The 19,332-nt window shown below is 47.3% G+C and overlaps 2 protein-coding genes across 3 annotated transcripts; both read right to left on the reverse strand.

Moving 5' to 3' along the window:
- Positions 1 to 540: 540 nt before the first annotated feature.
- Positions 541 to 2,161, reverse strand: LOC117894983 (POC1 centriolar protein homolog). Of its 2 annotated transcripts, XM_034802328.1 has the most exons (3): positions 1,190 to 2,161; positions 921 to 1,127; positions 541 to 681 (listed from the first exon to the last, which is right to left on the reverse strand). In XM_034802328.1, the coding sequence occupies exons 1-3, from the start codon at positions 2,057 to 2,059 to the stop codon at positions 556 to 558; spliced, it is 1,203 nt and encodes a 400-aa protein (XP_034658219.1). In that variant the 5' UTR covers positions 2,060 to 2,161; the 3' UTR covers positions 541 to 555. The 2 variants fall into 2 exon arrangements, with proteins under 2 accessions (XP_034658219.1, XP_034658218.1); XM_034802327.1 differs by lacking the exon at positions 541 to 681 and having other exon boundaries at positions 692 to 1,127; positions 1,190 to 2,158.
- Positions 2,162 to 8,573: 6,412 nt separating this feature from the next.
- Positions 8,574 to 13,511, reverse strand: LOC117894982 (zinc finger protein sens). Its single transcript, XM_034802326.1, has 4 exons — positions 13,104 to 13,511; positions 11,844 to 12,994; positions 9,517 to 9,667; positions 8,574 to 9,308 (listed from the first exon to the last, which is right to left on the reverse strand). The coding sequence occupies exons 1-4, from the start codon at positions 13,255 to 13,257 to the stop codon at positions 9,067 to 9,069; spliced, it is 1,698 nt and encodes a 565-aa protein (XP_034658217.1). The 5' UTR covers positions 13,258 to 13,511; the 3' UTR covers positions 8,574 to 9,066.
- Positions 13,512 to 19,332: the final 5,821 nt, after the last annotated feature.

Consider the following 19,332-nt stretch of genomic DNA (forward strand, 5'->3'; position numbering starts at 1 on the left):
TTCTCTTGTAAAAGTTTGAATAAAAGTGTTTAAGTTAAATCGTTAAAAAAAAAATTATGTTGCTCGTTCCTTGCCAAGTTGGGGAACAGGGCTGATCACTTTTCACAGCATGTTGCTGGCCCATACAATTGATGTTGCCAACGGTAAAATATGTAAGTGGCGATAACTTAATGATTAATTAAGGACTTATTGCTGCGATGAAAATTCCCATGTTGCGAGAGAGAGAAACTCCTCGAGGGACATTTGAAAAACATTCAAATGGAAGTTTGGATACCATTGTATACCGATACCGTAAATATACAATGAACTCAATTTCGTAGTCAAAATATCCTGAAAGTAATATACCTTAAATGTCACCCTGTTGACCGATGGCTTTGAGTATTTTTTGACACATCGACGCCCTGTTATCGGTAAGCGAACATCTCTATGAGATCTGATAGCTGCACTTTTAAGTTAACAGCGTGCTGTTAAGCACACCGTTTGAATTCAAATAATTTCATGATGCTCACGTACAAGTCGTAGTTGATGCTTTATAATAAACCATTAAACAGGTAGTTAGGACAAGTAGAACCCCTCTAATCGTTGCACACGCTTATCGAGCTCCTTCACCAGACTCGTTATCTCATCCAGCTGGGCAGAGCAGGAGCAGCCCGACGCCGAATCAAAGGAAATATCCAATACCTGCGGAAAGTTCGTCTGGTTATGGCTTTAATTACGTATGGAAAATGTCAGAGTAAGGCTAAGAGGAGTAAAAGCTATTGGAAGAAGCGTGGACTGGGGCTGCGAGGCTTGAAGTCCAACTCCTTGGCCACCAAACTATTTCCGCGTGACGACGGACGACCACTTAAAGTCGTAGCCGAAGAGGATTTGCTGGCACTCTTCGGTGTCTGTGGTTGCTTTGTGTGTTCACTGTCAAGCACCTGGAAGTTTTCATCCAAACTCTTGTAGGCCTGCGACTGGCGCATATCGATGCGAATGCTCCGATCGTTCGACTGGGCTGTGCTGCTGGCGTTGCTCTGCTGGTAGGAGGAGGCTGCACTCGTGTCGCAGCTGGAGGAGGCCAGGGCCGACTTGGCCTCGAACTTGGTGGCGTCGTAGGTGTGCAGATTCGACTGCCACACCAGCAGCTGAAATCGCAGAGGAACGGATTACACACAGAGTCCATGGAGGAGCGGGAGCCACAACTCACCTGGCGATCATTGCCGCCCGTGGCAAACTTTTCCCCATTGTGGGAGAAACCCACAGCGTTCACGGCATCCGTGTGGCCCGTCAGTGTGTAGATGGGTCTGCCCTCCAGCAGGTCCAGAATGCGTATGGTGCAGTCATCGCTGCCGGACAACAGAAAGTGTCCGCTGGGATGGAAGGCCACATCGTTGACGGGCGCAGAGTGGACCACGTACAGCTGCAGCAGCTGGCTGGCGGCCACATCGAAGATCTTGATGCGGTTGCAGCCGAGGGCCACGGCCACCATGTTGCCCCACGGATGCCAGGCCACCTGCCGTGGGGCAGCCCGCTCCTCGGTGAAGGTGCGCACGCACTCGCCACTGTTCACGTCGTAGATGCGCAGCGACTTGTCGTCGCAGACGGTGGCAATCATCTTCCCATTTGGACTGAATTTGGCGGCACGCACCCAATTGGTTTGCTGGGCGAAGGAGGAGATGAACTGGCGCTTGGCCACGCGCCACATTTTCACGGACTTGTCGTCGGAGGCCGTCAGCATCATGTGGCCGGTCGGATCGAAGTCGATGCTGCGCACTGGCTTGCTGTGCGCCACAAACTCCCCGGACACGCCGCGTACCTTTGGCTCCCAGATCTTCACCGTGCGGTCGTGGCCTGCGGAGGCCACCAGGTTGCCCTTGGGCGACCACGACACTCCGAACACGGGTGCCGCATGCGAGCCAAAGCGAATGCAGCGGGCTGCCTGATTCAGATTCCACAATATCACAGAGGCGTCCAGCGAGGATGTCGCGATTTGCGAGCCTTCGGGGCTGAAGCGCAGTTGGGTGATGCTGCCCGAGTGGCCAGTGAAGTGACGGTCGAGGGCTGGGTCGCTGAACATGATTTCTTTCCTTTTCAATCCTTTTTTCTTTTGCTATTTCAACAAATTTTTTTAAATGATTTTGCGCTTTGTTTGAAATAAAATGCGTCGTCTGTCAGTGATGATGACCCTCAGAAAAATACCGACAGACCCTCGGAAATATACCTAAATATACACTCTTATTTTCCAAATGTGCTGTAAATATACCGTAGATCTTAAATCATTTTCCTCGACTTTGATCTTCTGTTTAATATTACCAGCTGGTTAGGACTCTCAAACTTTACATAACATTTTATTCCATGAATCAGTTGCCTACAAGATTGGCTAATTGATTTTGTTCCCACGATTGATATTTCGCCTTTCTGCCCTTTTTGAGCTGTTTGTGCTTACCTGTTATTCGTATGTTAGTCTTAACTAACATGAAATGTTATTGAAGTTTGACTCCAATTGGGAACCTTGCTGTTTGAGTGAAATGTTAAGTACATATTTGCAACAAAAAGACGGTAGGAGGCGCTGCACACGTGCGTGCAAGCAATGCGCAACAGATGGCGCACTATTTATGTAAGAAAAATGTAACTAAGTAAAAATTCAAAAATCGAAATATCAAATAAGTTAAATTTGAAATAAAATCAAGGTTACCATTAATAGATTTTTTAAATTAAAATAAAATGTGAGGTACATCTTTAAAAAAATCACTGCAATAAGAGTCTCGACAGCAGCACAGATCACAGCACAAATATGTTTGACATCGAAGACGTCATCTGTTGAGAGAGAGAAATGGCAAACAGATCCTTTATTTGACTTCTTATGTGTGTGGTGTGCCTTTCTTGGAAAGTGTCCCTACCTGGTTGGTGTCATTATCCTTATTCTTCCGCATGCCGTCGCCGAACTCTGGGCTAGTTCATTCAACTTGAACCTGCCAAAGCAACTCCTGCCGCACTCTAATGATCTGATCCTCGCTGTTTGGACTTGGACAAGTTCAATGGCCACGCCATGCCAAACAAAGTGCCACGAGTATCTCTATCGGGCTAATTATGCGTTTGCCAGCATACAGTAACCGGGAGACGACTCTAACCCAAAAGCCGACAACAAATTAAACAACCAAAAGTGACAGGAGTGCAACTGTGAAAGTGCAGTAAACGACAAACGGCAAACGGCAGAGCGGACTACAAACAAAAGCCACCGACGAGCGAACGAGCGGGCTGAGGGCCCTGAACTGGAGCCGAAGCCGAGCTGAACTTTGAGAAATTAGTGTGACAAGCGCACGATTTCCACCTGTAGCTGCTGGCCCCTTAACTGTTCTTTTGCCAAAATGCAGTTATAGGCTGTCGAACCCGCAAACTTGCAACTTGCAACCCCTGCTAATGTGCAGATCGCATAGACAAAAGGTCATTGTCATCTCCACAGCTCTGGGGTGGGTTCAACAAACTGTTTTTTACCAAAAAACTGTTGCACTTTCAAATAAACTAAGCAAAAGTGCCCCCAAGGGATCGCTCCCAAGCACAGTGAAAAATCCTCAAACGAAGGTAACGGGGTGGCAAATGTATTCCCGAATTTTGGATGCTCTACAATAGATTTAATGAACTGTACACGATGATTTCCTCAGCTCTTAAGAGTTCACAAAGTGATGAATAAATTCTGGATGTTTCCCTTACCCGACTTTAAGCTGGACAAAGCTCTTTGCATATCACATGTACTTGTCCTCGAAGGGTTTCGCCAAATGAGAGGTCCTTGTTCCCGGTGGCATGTGGCTTGTGCCACAAACGAGCCGCAATAAGCGGCACCAGATCCAGGACCGGGACTGAGACCGGGATCGAGACCCGAGAAGACCCCAAAGGTACCGACCAATCAAGCAACGGACGGGACCGATCGACCCTCTTGCCAAAGTCAGAGCCAGAGCCAGAGTCTGAGCCAAAGCCAAAGCTTCTCGCTGCACCCTGGAGCGAGGGCCTTCGTTTGGCTCGTGTCATCTGTTGAATTATAAAATATGGCAAGGAATTAATTTGCCAGCCAGCCAGCCCTTCCTTGCCCTGGGTCGAATCTGGCACAGCAGCAGCAGCAGCAGCAGCAGCAGCAGTCGCAGCAGCAGCACCAGGGGCAGCACAGCAGCAGTCGCCGCAGCAGCAGAACAGCAGCAGAAGGACCAGAATAGCAGGATAACGATCCAAATCATCTACCGCTATGCTCTCGCCCTCTCTTTGCTGCTCTCTCGCTTGCTCTTCCTATCTTCTGAGCACCTGTCGCCTGCCCGACTCTGACTCTGACTCGACTCTGACTCGACTCTGACTCTGAATCCCAGTCCGAATGTCGGGGATCCTGTGGATGCGCAGACAAAACGCAGAGAAAAGGTGCGCTTAAATTCTTATAATGACTTGCCTCGCGTCCTCAACCTGCTGATCCTCAGTGGCAGCTCTTGTGGCATTTTCCATCCTTTTGTTTGTGTGTGGATCGTGTGTGCCGCAATTTGTTGCTCATTGTGTGCGTGCCTCCGTCTGCTGTTTGCCTCAAAATCTGTCTATAATCTGTGTTTTAGGGCCATGCCACAATTGATTTCCGACTAAGCCTCAAAAAACCCGAAAACACCTTGAGATCGGCCCCAGTCCCATTCCCATTCCTCTTTCGTTGCACTCTTGGGTCTTCCCTCCCCTCCCCGCCTCTATCTCTCTGACTTTGCACCTTTTCTCACAAAATCCGTACAAATTTCGTGTTTAGATTTTGTCATTTTAATTGCCGGGACTTGGCTTTTGGCTTTGTTTTTAGTTCTGTTTTGACATTCGCTTTCGGCCCGATTCAACGTCTTGCAACCCTTTTTGCTAAGCCCTCGTCGGATCGTTGACTGTTGACTGTTTACTGTTTGCTGTTCCACCCTACCCTTCCCTGGCTTCTCTCTCTTGCCAATTAAGCTGTTTAAATAGATTTCACAATTCACAGCTCTGTCTTGGCCCCAGAGGGTTGATTTGCATATTTGACTTGGATTTGTCAATGCATTCGCTGCATTCAAGTCGAAAGAGCTTAAGATTTCCTCCACCCTCAAGATGGTCGGACGGGGTGGGGGCAAGACTAATCTCCAACTTGTAGACTAGTCATTGACACGGCATTCCCTTGGCTTCGCTTTGCTTCCGATTTGGCCAGCGAACTTGGGCCACTCAGATGTTCGTTCCTTGTGCCGCTTTGGGTGCTCGGTGTTCAGTCTTTGCGGGTTCGTTTTCAATCTCAACTTTACAGGATGGAGATGGAAGGGTCTTACTCCCATCCAAAACTAATCAAAAATGTGACTACTGTAGGGGATTGTGTAAAGAAATCCCCTGCTGGCATCACCTGTCCTTAAGTGTCCATTAATACAGTGCCATTCCCCATTAGAGTTCATCATGCAACAATCAATTGGCTACAAAACTACAGATCCAGAGCAAGCCAGGTGACAATGCTCAATCAAAGAAAGGTGCAGCAATCATAACTTATCAGTTTCAGTTCCATAAAAGGCCAACAGGGAAGAAGCGACAGCGCACAGGGAAGGAGAGAGGGAACCCAGCCGGAGGCCTGTTAAAATTGGGTCACTTTTGGCCTGGCCTGGCCTGGCCTGGCCTGGCCTGGCCGACAAGTCGATCTTGTAATATCGATCGAGCGAGCGTGACAGGTGCAGAGGTGCACTTACAATTGTTGTTGCACCTTCCTTTTCCCCGACTCCCAGATCGAGTGTGTGGATTTTGTATCTTGTATCTGAGAGCAGTCGTACATATATTGAGCGACAGCTTGTGGCTCAAAACACACACGGCATGGACTCCCCTGAGGGCCTAGATTAGATGCAGATCTCTCTCTGTCTCTCTGTGTCTCTGTCTCTGTGCCGAATGTTTTTGCGGTCTGTCTGTCGCTGGGCCGAAAGATTTTTATGACTGTTGCATCTTTTGGCTTCTGCTGCCGCTGTCTGCTCCTGGTGTCGTGTGGCCCATGTCAACTCCGACTCACTGCGGTACTGCTGGCTGTAAGTCTCGGCTCTGAGGCAGAGTCTGGCTGCTGTTGTAATTTGCCTCCTGGCATATGTTGGCCGCAAACCGGCTTTGAGCACGCGTCGAGACGCTCGTCCTGGCTCAATAATTGAGCGCCAAGCCCCGACGACTACGACGACGACAGGTTCCAGGATTCTGGGATGGCAGCAGGTGCTTGGCTGGGTACAGGCAAAAGGGGAATTGGAATCGGAATCAGCGCCAGGCTGCAGCTCCTCTGCCTGCTTACAATGAAAGGACATAAACATAAATGAGCCGATGTAATGTTGAGCCGCTGTTCCTTCGGTCGGTCCTTCTTGAGCCCCATCTCGCTCTATCTGTGTGTTACAGGTGCCTTTTCCGTTCATCAGATGCATCCATCCCCTCCGCATTTTAATTGTGAGCCTGAGCCAGAGCCAGAGCCCGAGCCCGGTTCACCTGCCCCACAGCCGAGCTGGGACCGAGCCGAACTCAGGAACCAAACCAAACTGACCTAAGACATCTTTTTTGCTCTTGCTGCACGCGGCCCGGGCTCTTCACCTTTTTTTTTTAGCCGCAACTATTATTTTTATTAATAGCCAAAGTCAAAAGTCACCTGCCCTGCCACAGAGACAGACCAGACCAGAACAGACCAGACCAAAAGGTGACTCTGACTCTGGCTCTCGTGTTGAGGGCTAAGGCTAGGGGTAGCCGGAAAACGGAACCTAACCGAATCGAATAGAAGGGAAGGGAAGGGAAGGGCAAGGTAAGGACGTGCACATGCCCATGTTGCGGGTTAGGCCTCTTCAAGCACCACTTCTAAGATCAATTTCCTCTTCACCTTTCATTTTTCCCCCAAGAGTTTTCCCTCGATTCTTATTGTTGTTTGCTTTGGGGTTGCAGCTTTCATTTCATTTCATTTTGTTTCTTTTATTCTTTTTTTTTGTATTTTTTTGGTGCTCTTTTGTTTTTATGGGGGCCTGTCCCGACTCTTGGGCTGGCTGTTGAATAAATTCCAAACGGCATGACAAATTATGTGGGCTCAGGTGTTACGCGGAAAAAGGGGTTAACAAACCTAGAGCTAGAGCTGGAGATAGAGCTGGATCCGTAGCTGAAGAGAGAGTCCAGCATATGGCATCGATGGTTTATGCCTTTATCTGTACATCTTATCGGTTCTGTAAAGTCTCCACGAAAGTTGGTGGGTATGTGACGATATTTGATTGTTTTTCCTATCCTAATTCCTTATTGAAATGTAATTATTTTTGAAGAAGAAAGAACTGCCAGCTCTGCAGCAAGGAAACTTTCTCTTTCTCCCCATTTTGCTCCCTGTAATCTATGAATTGTTCTCACCATCTGCAGGACACATCGAAGTTCTGTTACCAACATTCTTGTATAAAACTTAACCTTGAAAATCTTCCCTCTGTTTTCTTCACCTGCCTGGCAAAACTTTCATCTATTTCACGACCCAAAGGACAGGGGGCAGGGGCTCATGTTGTATCTACATTCTTTGGCTCTTTGGACTTACTTTGTCGGCACTTGCCGAAAAAGTCCTTGAACTGCATTTTTGCGTGGCAGCAATTGAACTGCATATTTCTCTCTCTTTCTGCTCCACTGTCGTTGCGCCTCTTTTTGGTTTTTTTGTGGTTCAATATTTTGTCAATTTCGATCAATTTGTGGCGTGCCAACGACCCGGATCCAGTTCTTGGGGGGAGAATCGCTTGAGTGAAATCCTTTGACGACTTTTTCGTTTGTTCGTTCGCTGATTTCTGATTGCGGCCAACGATGAATGGCGATAATGAGGGGAGTCGGTGATTTGTAAACTGCCAAACTTCATTTCGGGCGTTTTAAAGTGCCGCAAAATGCATTTGGACATTTCGATTACCGAAAATTGCGACCAGCAATCCTCAATGACCATTGCCTCTGTCCTCTGTCCTCTGTCCTCTGTGCCCCTGCTGTGCCGATCTGCTCTCACTCCTTTTCTCACTTTATTTCGGCTGCAATTAGTTCGAACTTCGAACACTTATTGGCGTTTTCCCAAAGGAGCGCAGGGGCGGTGGTGCAGGGGCAAGTACCTGCTGTAACGCGGCGGCTTACAAAGGGCATTCCCAGGATGCCACATGGACCACAGATCAAAGATCACCGCGTCACCCGATCATCGAAAACAGGAGCAGCAGCAGCAGCGAGGCAACTTATTCCCCGTCAATTGAGTACGTGCAGGAATTTATCTATAAAATCAGGTTTTCGGCAAAGAGCACCCAAAAAAAAATACCAAATATTTGGAACGCTTTGGACAATTTGTAATAAAATGTGGGGGCACTTCAAAGGAGGAGTCTGTGTCCTTGATGCTAAGGAATGTCTCTCAGTTGGGGTAGAGGCTAATGAAATATTTAACCCATATTTATGAAGATATTTCTATGAATATTCATCACCCTTTTTGTATCCCAAAATGAATTCAAATTTATTTTCTTTTAGCTTTCAACTTTATTTTCCAAAAAATCATAGGCTTATTATAAATAATAATTATGGTTACATAAATCATTGGATAAATTATAAAATTAGAATAAACTAAAAGATTCACAATAATTCGTATAAATAATTATTTGGGGGAACTTAAAGAAATGAGGACACAAAAATTTGGACAAGTTTTGGACAAGTTGAAGGGTTTTCAAGCTCTTTCTCTTGTTGGTCGTTCGGTTGGTCGGTTGTTCTTTGGTACGTTTAGCTGCCAATTTGGGGTTAAATAAACGTTAATCGAATAAATTAAGTTAGATTAATTATGCTAAGGTGTAACATATATAAATTTCTATAAGAATAAGTCTTGTTGGGGTTACTATTTACAGAGGGAGGACTTAGGGCTAGAATTGAGCAAACTTCTTAGCTAACAAATGGGGAGGACACCCTTAACAAAAAGATCTCTTAACTGGCCAAGAGAACACAAACTTTGGCTTCCTAGCAGCAGCGACTTCCACCTCCACCTCCTCCTGCTCAGCTAATACTGGGATCCGATCCACGGGGGTGCTCGGCTGTGTGTTCGGGTGTTCCAAGGGGGTGGACTGCGAGTAGCTGCTGTCAACAGCTGCTGCTGCTGACCTCCATTTTGAGCAGCGTGGGTGGCTTCAGGTCATCGAGGGGTGGCGCCTCCTCGTGGCGGCTCTCCCGGTGCCGCCTCAGGTCCACCTTCCGCTGGAAGGACTGATCGCAGAGGCCACAGCCGAAAGGCTTGTAGCCCGTGTGCTTGCGCATGTGCGTGATCAGGTTCGAGCTCTGACTGAAGGCCTTCAGGCACACGGTGCACTTGTGCGGCTTCTCGCCTGCAAACGGAGGGAAATCAATAAACAATTAGCCAAATGAAAAGTGTACAAGGTTGATTATTAATTGCGGGGTCTGTTCGTTGCGCAGCTTTACAGCAATTAGACAAATTGAAGAGCGATATAAATCTTTTCCACTCGCTGATTTTAGGACGGGGGTTTGACACATGTCGGGGTATACTCTGATTTGTAAATGGAATTTGGAACTTACCCGTGTGTATGTATGTGTGCTTCTTCATGTCGGACTTTTGGTGGAAACGCTTGCCGCAGTACTGGCAGGGATATGGCCGCGTATCGCTGTGGATGAGCAGATGTGTCGAGAGGGTGGACGAACGCTTGAACGACTTGCCACACTGTTTGCACTGCAAAGAGACAAAGGAATATGTTTAATTTTCAAACACTACGAGTCACGATTAAGTCCCGAAAATGCCCCATATTTGTACAGCCTGGAGCCACAAAAAAGGTAAATCTGAAAGAGGAATATCCAACCCACACATTCTGTATATCGTGTCTATATCTATATATACACTCTCCGCTTTGTGTGGTGTGTTTGTGTTGCGTGCCAAATTCTCGACAGTCACATGAATTAAACTAGATTTGCGAGTGCGCAAATATTTGTCCAACAGGTGACGACGACAAAGGGAGGGAAAACCCAAAGCCAAACTTTGCCCCCGTCTACTTTGTATCAGAGATACATTGTAGCACGATAGATTCTCGGGCTTATTTTTGCATTTCACCGCGAAGAAAAAAGCAGCTAATCAAACAGTGGGGGAACAGAGGGAAGGGATTCAGCTCAATGCTAAATCTCAAGTGAGGCACTCTCTGTGGGTGCGAGTGGGTGGACACGATCCGGTATTTGTAGGCCAAACACAGCTGCTGTGCTGCGACACTGTATCGAGTTGGGGATTGGGGATTGGGGATTGGATGATCGAGCTGAGCTGAGCTGAGCTGTGCTCCCTCCCTGTAACATCTTCGCTTGTCAGATTAAATGTTTAAACAGTTTGCGGTGTTGCAGCAACATGGCTGTAAACATTGACACACTCTCACAGAACAACAACACCACAGCTCTGCCCCTCGCCCCCTGCTACGTGGGGGACATTTATTAAACAAAAACAACAAAATAAAATGTGGGGAAAAGGTGAAACATTTTTACCAAAAACCCAAACCCAACATGCTCTACGCATATTGTAAATTGACACAAGTGTCGGTCGCTTTTGCTCTTTCTACTTTTAATTTCTTTCACTCTTTGTGTACTTTTCTGTGTCTTTCCTTTTGGGATTTTCTATTTGCGGATTGCATTCGAGTGGACCATATAGCCAGTATCCCCTTATCCACTTCCAATATGTAGCTCCCCATATAGGCTAGACCCAATTAGTTGCTCTATTGTTAAGCTCGGCTCGAGTCGACTCCGCTCTGAGCCACAATGTCAATTTGCTTAGCTTCGACAGCGAAACGGAAGTTGGCGAAGCACAACAAAAAATACTCAGGGTGTGGGGCAGCTGAGGAGAAACCCCAAAGTCTGACTCAGCCTCAGGGTGGGCCTCCTACAGGGTAACAGATGTAAGGAATTACAGACCCACAAAAAAATATAAGACTCAATTTATACATAAAAAAAACTCCTTCTGCATCTGCGCCTGCGCCAATGTCTCTGGACACACTCTCTCTCTCTCTGTCTGTGGCAACTGTCTTCGGCCATATGGCAGACGGCCTGGCCTGGAAACCTTTTCTTTCGGCTCGGCCTATCGCATTTCACTCGCTGACCCTCTCCATGGATGTGTGAAAAAAGCGAAGAGGGGCATCGACATCGACATCGACATCGAGAACGAACTCGCGGCGGGTGTTGATGGATATAAACGCAATATGACATCGGGGGTAGGCAGAGCATGAGCCCGGCTCGAACGAAGCCTTCTCGAGTTCCACATGGTCGTGTGCCCCCCCGGTCCGGGCACTGGCACTTGCAGGGTTAATGCGTTGGAAAAAGGGGAACAATCCAATATCGAAATGACAATTATGATTGTAATTTGTACATAAATCCTCCGAAGGAGTCTCCCACCTGACCCCACCCCATCCTAATCAAAATTATTTGATTAACTAATTGCGTGATTTCGATGGGACTTAATTGAATTTCCATAGAGCTCTCCCGTCGCTCCCGTCTCTACTGTCCCTTCGCTGTTATTACAGTATTTGCTGTGCCACTTTTCCAAATTGAAATTATGGTGGCAGGAGCGAGGAGGTGGGAGCACTATCGATATCTCCGAGGACAATTAAAACAGTTCGAGGACAAAATATGAAACAATTAACACGAGGGAATTGCCAAAGACACGCAATGCGAACCCGAGGGGTCTTATGCAATGGCAGGACTCCTCCAAAAAGGACTCCCCCAAAACTGGACACGTGATAAACCCATTAGAGACGGGGAGACAGTGGGACAGTCCTTGGACTGCTCACAGATTTTGTACACCGATCGATCGAGGCTGTTGGATGAATCTCTGAAACATTTCCGTTGCCCGATTCGATATCCTGTTTGACTGGGCTTACCTGGAAATTCCTGCCGCTGCGCTTCTCCTCGCACTCGCCTTGGTACGACGACGAGGAGGAGGATCGACGCGCAACATCTGTGGCGGTCGAGTCAGGATGTTGCTGCTGCTGCTGCTGCTGATGATGATGTTGCAACTGTTGCTGCTGCTGCTGCTGGGGCTGGGGTTGGGGCTGCTGCTGCTGCTGTTGTTGTTGGTGTTGATTACGCATATAACCGAATTCGGCGGCTGCAACCAGGCCCATAAGCGCCGCTGCCGAACGGTTATCCTGCTGCTCGCTGCCTGCTTCATCCTTGATGTGTTGGTGCTGCTGTTGCTGCTGCTGTTGGGACTTGAGGTGCTGCGTGAGCAGCTCCAAATTGTTGCCCGTGAGGCCGGCCATGAAGGCGCTGCGATGGGCGTACAGCTGCTGCTGTGCCACCTCAAAGTCCATGTCCTGGACAGCCGTGGCCTGGGGTGCGGACAGCGAGGAGATCGGCGACTGCAGGGAGGACACTGAGGCTGCCGATCGTCGCTCGTACTTGAACTTCCGCACAATGGGATCCACCTGGGGCTCATCCTCCTCGTTGTACTCGCTCTGCTGCTCCCTCCTCGCAGATCTCTCGCACATGGAGGCTGGCGACCAAATGATGTTTCCCTGCGATCTCTGTCTCTGCTGCTGCGGTGTGCCCGTGGTCTTGAGATTCACCGCCCTCAGGGGTGGCGGTGTGACATTGAGGGCAGCCATGGGATGCACGGCCTCCGCATCGCTGAGGCTCCCTCCGCTGGTGCTGCTCCTGCTGCTGTTGCTGCTGCTGTTGTGGTGGTGATGATGATGGTGATGGCGGTGGTGATAGTGCTCCTGCTCCGAGAGCTCTGACTGCTCCGACTTGCTGCGCTCCTTGGTGCTTAGGTTTAGTGGCATGTCCTCGTCTTGATCCTGCAACAACTCCTTGTTGTTGTTGGTTTTATTGGTGGTGCTGTGCTGCACTTCCTGCTCCTTCTCGGGGGTCAGTGCGTAGTCCCGATCCCGCTGACCCAACACTATGGAGGCAGGCGATTTGGGTGTCATGGGCGTCAGTGGAGTGCCCAAGGCTGTGGCGGAGGACAGCAGAAACTGTGGCCACAGCAGTGCACTGGAGTACAGCAGTGGGTTATAGAGGAAAGGCAGATCTGCGGATGGGATTGATCGGAAGGGAATCGATAAAATAAAATGGGATCTATGGTGGCAGAAGCAGAGGTTTGGGGGATAGGGGAGACAGCCTTGATCCTTCCAACTCACCTCTTCCATTTAGCTTCTGGGCTGCTGCCGAGGCTATCACAGTGTTGAAGGCGGATGCCCGTTGCATCCACTGCTTGTCCAAGGCTGGACCCGCGTAGCCCGCTGGACTGGGCTGCTGCGAGTGCGGCGATGGCGGCGGCGACAAATGATTCATTTTGGTTGGGGCTAAACTTTTCGCTCTCACTGTTACTGCTACTGCACTGGCGCACAATTTGTTTATAATTTTTTGTATTTGGTTGTTTTCTGTTCACTGCACAAATCTCACTTTTCTTGAGCTGATCTTCGGTGTGAAACGGATCTCTTTTCTTTTCCTTACTTTTTATTTTATATTATTTTAAACAGTAAATATCAGAGTTTGGTTGGTTAATTCTTTGACTCTCTGGAGACGAACACGTCCGTATCGCTCGGTGCTTCGCACCTGACTGAATCTTTGGCCGATTGCTCGGTTCTAAATTGAGCCAACGGTGAAGCGTTGTGGCCCGAAAAAAATATAAAGGTACTACCACATAGAGCTCTGTCTCTGTCTCTGCGTTTGTGAGTGTGTGGCTGCAAGCCGAATCAAAACGAGGCCTCGTCTGTGTTGGTGTTGCCGCTTGGTGGTGGTAGCTGGCCCTTGTCTGTGTGTGTTTGTGTTACCAACTCTGGTTTTTCACCTTTGGCAGCAGTTGGCGGCTGTTGCAGTTGCAGTTGCAGTTCCTGCTGCTGCTGCTGCTGCTGCTGCTGATGTTGTCCTGCATGTTGTAAGGGTCAAGACGCACAGTTAGGCAGCACTGATCCCCTCTCCCTCTATCAGTATCAGAGGCTTTGATCGTGCCCTTCCTCCTGCTCCTCCTGCTGCTGCTGCTTTCTGTTTGTTGGCAGCACGCGTTTCCCCTACTAATTGGTATGCAGTTTGGTTTGGCGGGGCGTTTGCTGTCCTTTTCTTTGCTTGCCGCATTGTAACTGTTACATTTTCTGTTACTGTTCTTGCCACCAACTGTTGTTGTTGGCTCTGACACACTTGAGCGACAGAGATGAAGCGACGCAAGCAGACAGTGAGCGAGGAAGAAAGCGGCAGAGGCGGAAGGTTGAGGAAGGTATTGGAGTAGCGGGATGAGGCGGTGCCCGGGGTGGGTTGACTTACAAATATTTATGTACATATGTATGTGGATGGATCTATACGTCTAACATCTGTCGCGGACATTCCCTACACGAGCAGTGCAGTTGGAAATACAATTTAGATACAATTTTGATTAAACTATGATTAATTCAATTGCACTTATTTATCTGTGTTAGACTTAAGGCTTTTATTAACTATAGTTGGGTGGTTGATAGAACATAATAATGCTGTAAAATGTAGCAATGAGCAATTGATTTTCTCAAAGATTTTGAAGCTGTTCAGTTTTCAAACCTCAGACTAAGGAATACATTTAGTTTTAAGTGTAGGAAACGTATCATTGGAAAGGTGTTCATTTCTAATGGAAAAACAGCGAACATAAATAGCAGTTTTATGTAATTTATATCTTTACATGTGAGCAGAATACTTGTCTGAATTTGTAAAACAAATTATTATTTTTTCTACAATTTTCTACAATATAAGAAATGACGTTGGAAAAACAACGTGACAATCTCTCTTAAATTGAGAGATATTTGTAAGGGTTTATCTGCAGTGTTAGAAATAAAATTTACATACTTTGGATTATGGAAAAAGTTGTGGCCAAAAATGATTAAAAATTAAGAATTATTTCTTTTGTATTTTAACCGGAAATTATTCATCGAATAATTCTCAAAGTTGGGTATACAAGTTCCTATTGTAACTCCCCATTTACTTGGTTATTTATTTGTCTTTAATTTAATTAATTTAACTTTCATTTAGGTTCTGTAACATTTTAAACCATTTTTATTATATCTTTTTGCCATGTCAGATGTTCATGGCAGCTCTCCCTGCTTCACGTAGAATTGATTCGTGATTATATTTATCTCTTTTATTTATAATTATTTCCTTTCCTTATCCAACTTCAATCCAATTAAGCATTGAGCTTAAGGACATTTAAAAGTGTATCTTTATTGGATCTTCTTTCACATTAAACCAAATCGGAGGCCTTCACCTGCTGCTTTCTCCGGGAATGCAACCCCTCTGCTGCTGCTGCTGCTTTTCCCTTTTCCCCTTTGGAACGCTCATCCCCTCTACAACATTTGGGTTCCTCCTCCCGAGTTAGTCCTTCTTCGGGCCACGCTTGGCCACCTCTCGGTGCAAGACAATTCCAGTTTATCTACGAATATCCTTGGCGCAGGGACACACCTGCCTAGAAAACGGAGAAGTGGCGGGAGCAGCACACTTCTTACACATTTAACGATCCTCTTCCTTCGAGCTGGCAGCAATTTTCTGACGTTTTGGCGCAATTTCCTTGAAAGGACATGTGCATCAGTGCGGCGACATTCCAGCAGACACGAGCCCGCCACGGGCAGGGGCTAGCGAAGCATGCCGCCGCGGCACGAGACGCGGCCCCTGGAAGCGGGTCAAAATGGGGGACAGGCAGCACCGCTCTGTGGCGTAGTCATTCATTATGACCGCGATGAGGGCTGGCCGGGGCCAGGTCGCCCTCGTTGCGCTTGACAGCGTTTTGTTCAGAGGGCTGAGGGCGCGTGCCTCTCTCTCCCTCTGACTTGACTCCCTTTGTAACGGATTCACCTTATGCCAGGCAGACGCATGCGTCGCCATTCACATCTATCATCGTTTGATATGCGCAGTCGCAGCCCACTGGGTCCCACTGTCGCGCAGGAATACTTACAGTGGTACAGGTAAAACACGGACTTTCCATCCACTTCCAATATTCTCGTGCATCGGACGACATTTTATTCCGTGCCCTGAGAGCTTCTGTTTGCTTTTCCACCGCTCTCCCAGACAAATCCAACACGCTGGCCGCTGATTGGTCGGCAGCCGCGCGAGGGGCGTGTTAGCCGTTTCGGTTTAAACCCGAAACGAGTTTGTCTCTGTGTTGGTGCCACTCGCACTGTATCGAACTCACTCTCTGGTCGCTGTGCCACACATTGTGTGGGTTGTGTGCACCGTTGGATGTTGCCTTGGCTGCTTGAATGGGCAGGAAGGAACCCCCACTGATGAATGACTTCGGTCCGAATCACTGAATGGTGAAATGAAGTAGGAGCCGAGGAGATATTCACGAATCAGGGGGGTTTCCTATACTTCAAGTACACTTTGCTAAATTAGATAAACAAAGGTAGAGTTGATAAAACAGATAAGCTGATATAAAGGCAATACACATTATTTTTAGAATATTACATGTGGTGGATTTACCAAAAACTTCGACCCTTTGGAATGTCAGGTTTAATTTTAAAGAATAGTCGATTTTGTTTCTTGGAACTACCATATAAAAATAATATTTTTAAAATTGAAAACTCGCAGTAACATTCAAAATGGTAAATTACTTAAGCTTTGGATCAATTTAATCAGTTCATCAGTTAATTATTTAAATATGTATTCAGTTTTATACTTTGTATCCACTGTTATCCACATGAATAAATACATATACAAATGTACCTTGAAAATATCTTACAGTTCTTACTTTAGCCCATTTATTAGTTTGGATATTTGAGCAACACAAAATGTTAAGAGAATATTATTATATTCACAAAACTGTCCATTTATTATTGAATTACATTTTTCATGTATTATCCCTAAATCCCTAATCCCTATCCCTAAATTTATCCCTAAAGCCATAATTTTTGTCGAGTGAAATGTACAAAAGCACAGTCAGAAAATCAAAGCTTAGCTCATAAGCCATGGATTGGATTTACGCTATATATAAATAAATATATGTATATTTTCTCAAAGCTTCATGTTGCTTAGACGCATTCTTGTGAATACATTTCAAGCAGCTAAAATATATCCAAAACCCTACAATTTACAAAACTATCCATTTTCCACAGGTTTCGAGAGTTCTCCTTACTTGGAATACAACAGAAATCCTTTGGGTTTCTTTCTTGTTCAACTTATTCTTCGTTTTGCTTCCATTCCATCCAATCCCCTGCCCGATGTCAACTGATTTATCTGACTATCTGCCGACATCGTTGCAAAGCACCGAGAGACCATTTAAGCATCTTCCTATTTGTCTCTCAGTGGGTGCTAGCTGGGTCCAACTGGAACATTCCTGACAACAAATCAGACGGAAATCTGTAATAAATGTATTACTATGTGGCCGGGCCATGTGGATTATAATTGTCTGGGCCACAAATGGGGGCCAAAGCGATGCCAACTGTGATGCAGCAGCCGGTGCTGGCTACTGGCTACTGGTTATGAGCACGACCAGGAGGAGCTCCGCCTGGCCTGCCAGCCTTATGGCCTGCTGCTGTGCGGAGGTGGAGTGCCAGTGCTCCTCCCGGGCGGAGACGTCGTCGGTTCATATCGTGCAGATTGTTGGCAATTATTAAAATGATAATTGCACAAATCTGGCTATCAATTGACGACCATCGAAGACCTTAGGCCAACAAGCAGCAGCCAAAACGAGCGAAAGCCGCGCACAGGAACAACACAGAGCCAGCCGGCTTTGGCCAAAACGCATGCGCAGCTCCATCCAGCTCCAGTCAGCGGGTTCCCAACTGCAACTCCAACTCCGACCACAGACTAGGCACAGAGCTCTTTCTTGGCCTGGCTCGGGCTCTGGCTCTCTTATCATGCGGCGTTGGCGCGCTGTGCAGCTTTTCGCCAACGTTGACAATTTGGTATTAATTTAAGACAACAGCAGCAGCGGCAGCAGCAGCGGCTACCACAGACACAGAGCCAGACCCAGGCCCAGCCGGGGCCACCATAGAGCCAGCCAGCCAGCCAGACAGTTGGCCACTCCACTTGGGCCGCCTGCCGCAGCCAGAGCAGAGGCAAACGAAACAAAAGACGGACATTTACATGCTGCCAACGAGGCTAACAATGAAATCTGCGTAGTTTGTTTTGAGGTGGGAGTGGGGAGAGGGAGAGCAGTGAGTAGGCCAGGTCAGTATCAGAGATAGTGTGACCAGCTGGGTGTACGATTTTACTATGATTAAGAGACCAAGCATTAACATAATATATTCTAAGTCCTTTACTATTCTAATGGTACAATGTTTGGGAAATCCTAATTCCACTTTTATTAAATATTTTAATAGCTTACCCAAAAGCACAAACTCTACAAATATCTGGCCACACTGTCGCAGGGTTCGCTCTGCTTTGTTTTGCGTTACTTTTGGCCTTTCCGCTTTGCCAAGTTGTTGCCAAAGTTGTGTCCCTCCATTGCGTCTGCGCACAATTATAAAACAAAATTGATAAAATTATTGTGGCTGCCGCTGCTGCTGCTGCTCTTTCTCTCTTCTAAGACCCAAGGAGCCACGATGGGCGATTAGCCCAAAGCCAAAAGGTTGCAGTGTGCCCCAACTGACCAGAGACAGGGAAAGGAACCCCTTTCGCATGATGAAAATCAGCGACTCTGCAGCAGCAATGAGGCGAATCTATGGTAATACTTATGCCCTGAGGGGCTGTGGCTGTGGCTGCTGCTGTGACCAGTTGTTAGTCGCTGCAGGCTAGGTGGCTAAATGAAATTTATTTCAATTTCATTTGATATTAATTGCAAATGGCCTTAAGATTGAATTCCAATGGGCTGCCTTATTTGGTGACGGAGTGGAGGCCTTACAAATCGGGCCAGCGACTTCTCACTCGACCCCTTGGCTATGTTCGAGGCTTGTTAGGATTGTGCTTCAGGCTGTACCCTGCCATGCCCCTGGCCCTCCCAGCTGCCTGCTCCCTGTTAAGACTGGCGCCACGACAAACAATTTTGGGCTACAAATAAGGCACCGACTTGGGGTCTCGCCCGCACAAATCTCTGACAGTTGAACGCCGTTTGTCGTTTGTCGTAATTAGCAGCCAAATGGTTAACTAACCTTTTCCGCTGCCTCTGCCTCTGCCCAGCCCTGCACTGTCCTGCCAACTGTTTGCAACTATTTTGACCATTTTTGGTAGCACTGTGCGAAAGTTCAAGAGGAGCAGGGACAGTAGGGAATACGAGTAGTACTTTCGAAATGGCAACCAACCAAGCCAACCAACCAACCCACACGCTGACACAATTAAGCCAAACACATGTCGTCTCTGGCGGAGATAAGCCATTTATTAACTTTTCACAAGACCTCCAAATGATGCCATAATCTCCGCTTACGGTTAGACATATGAGAGCGGGAAGCCGAGCGAGCTATCTGCAAGCCGAAAGAT

Source organism: Drosophila subobscura, chromosome J (assembly GCF_008121235.1).
Source record: "Drosophila subobscura isolate 14011-0131.10 chromosome J, UCBerk_Dsub_1.0, whole genome shotgun sequence".
Lineage (NCBI taxonomy): Eukaryota > Metazoa > Arthropoda > Insecta > Diptera > Drosophilidae > Drosophila > Drosophila subobscura.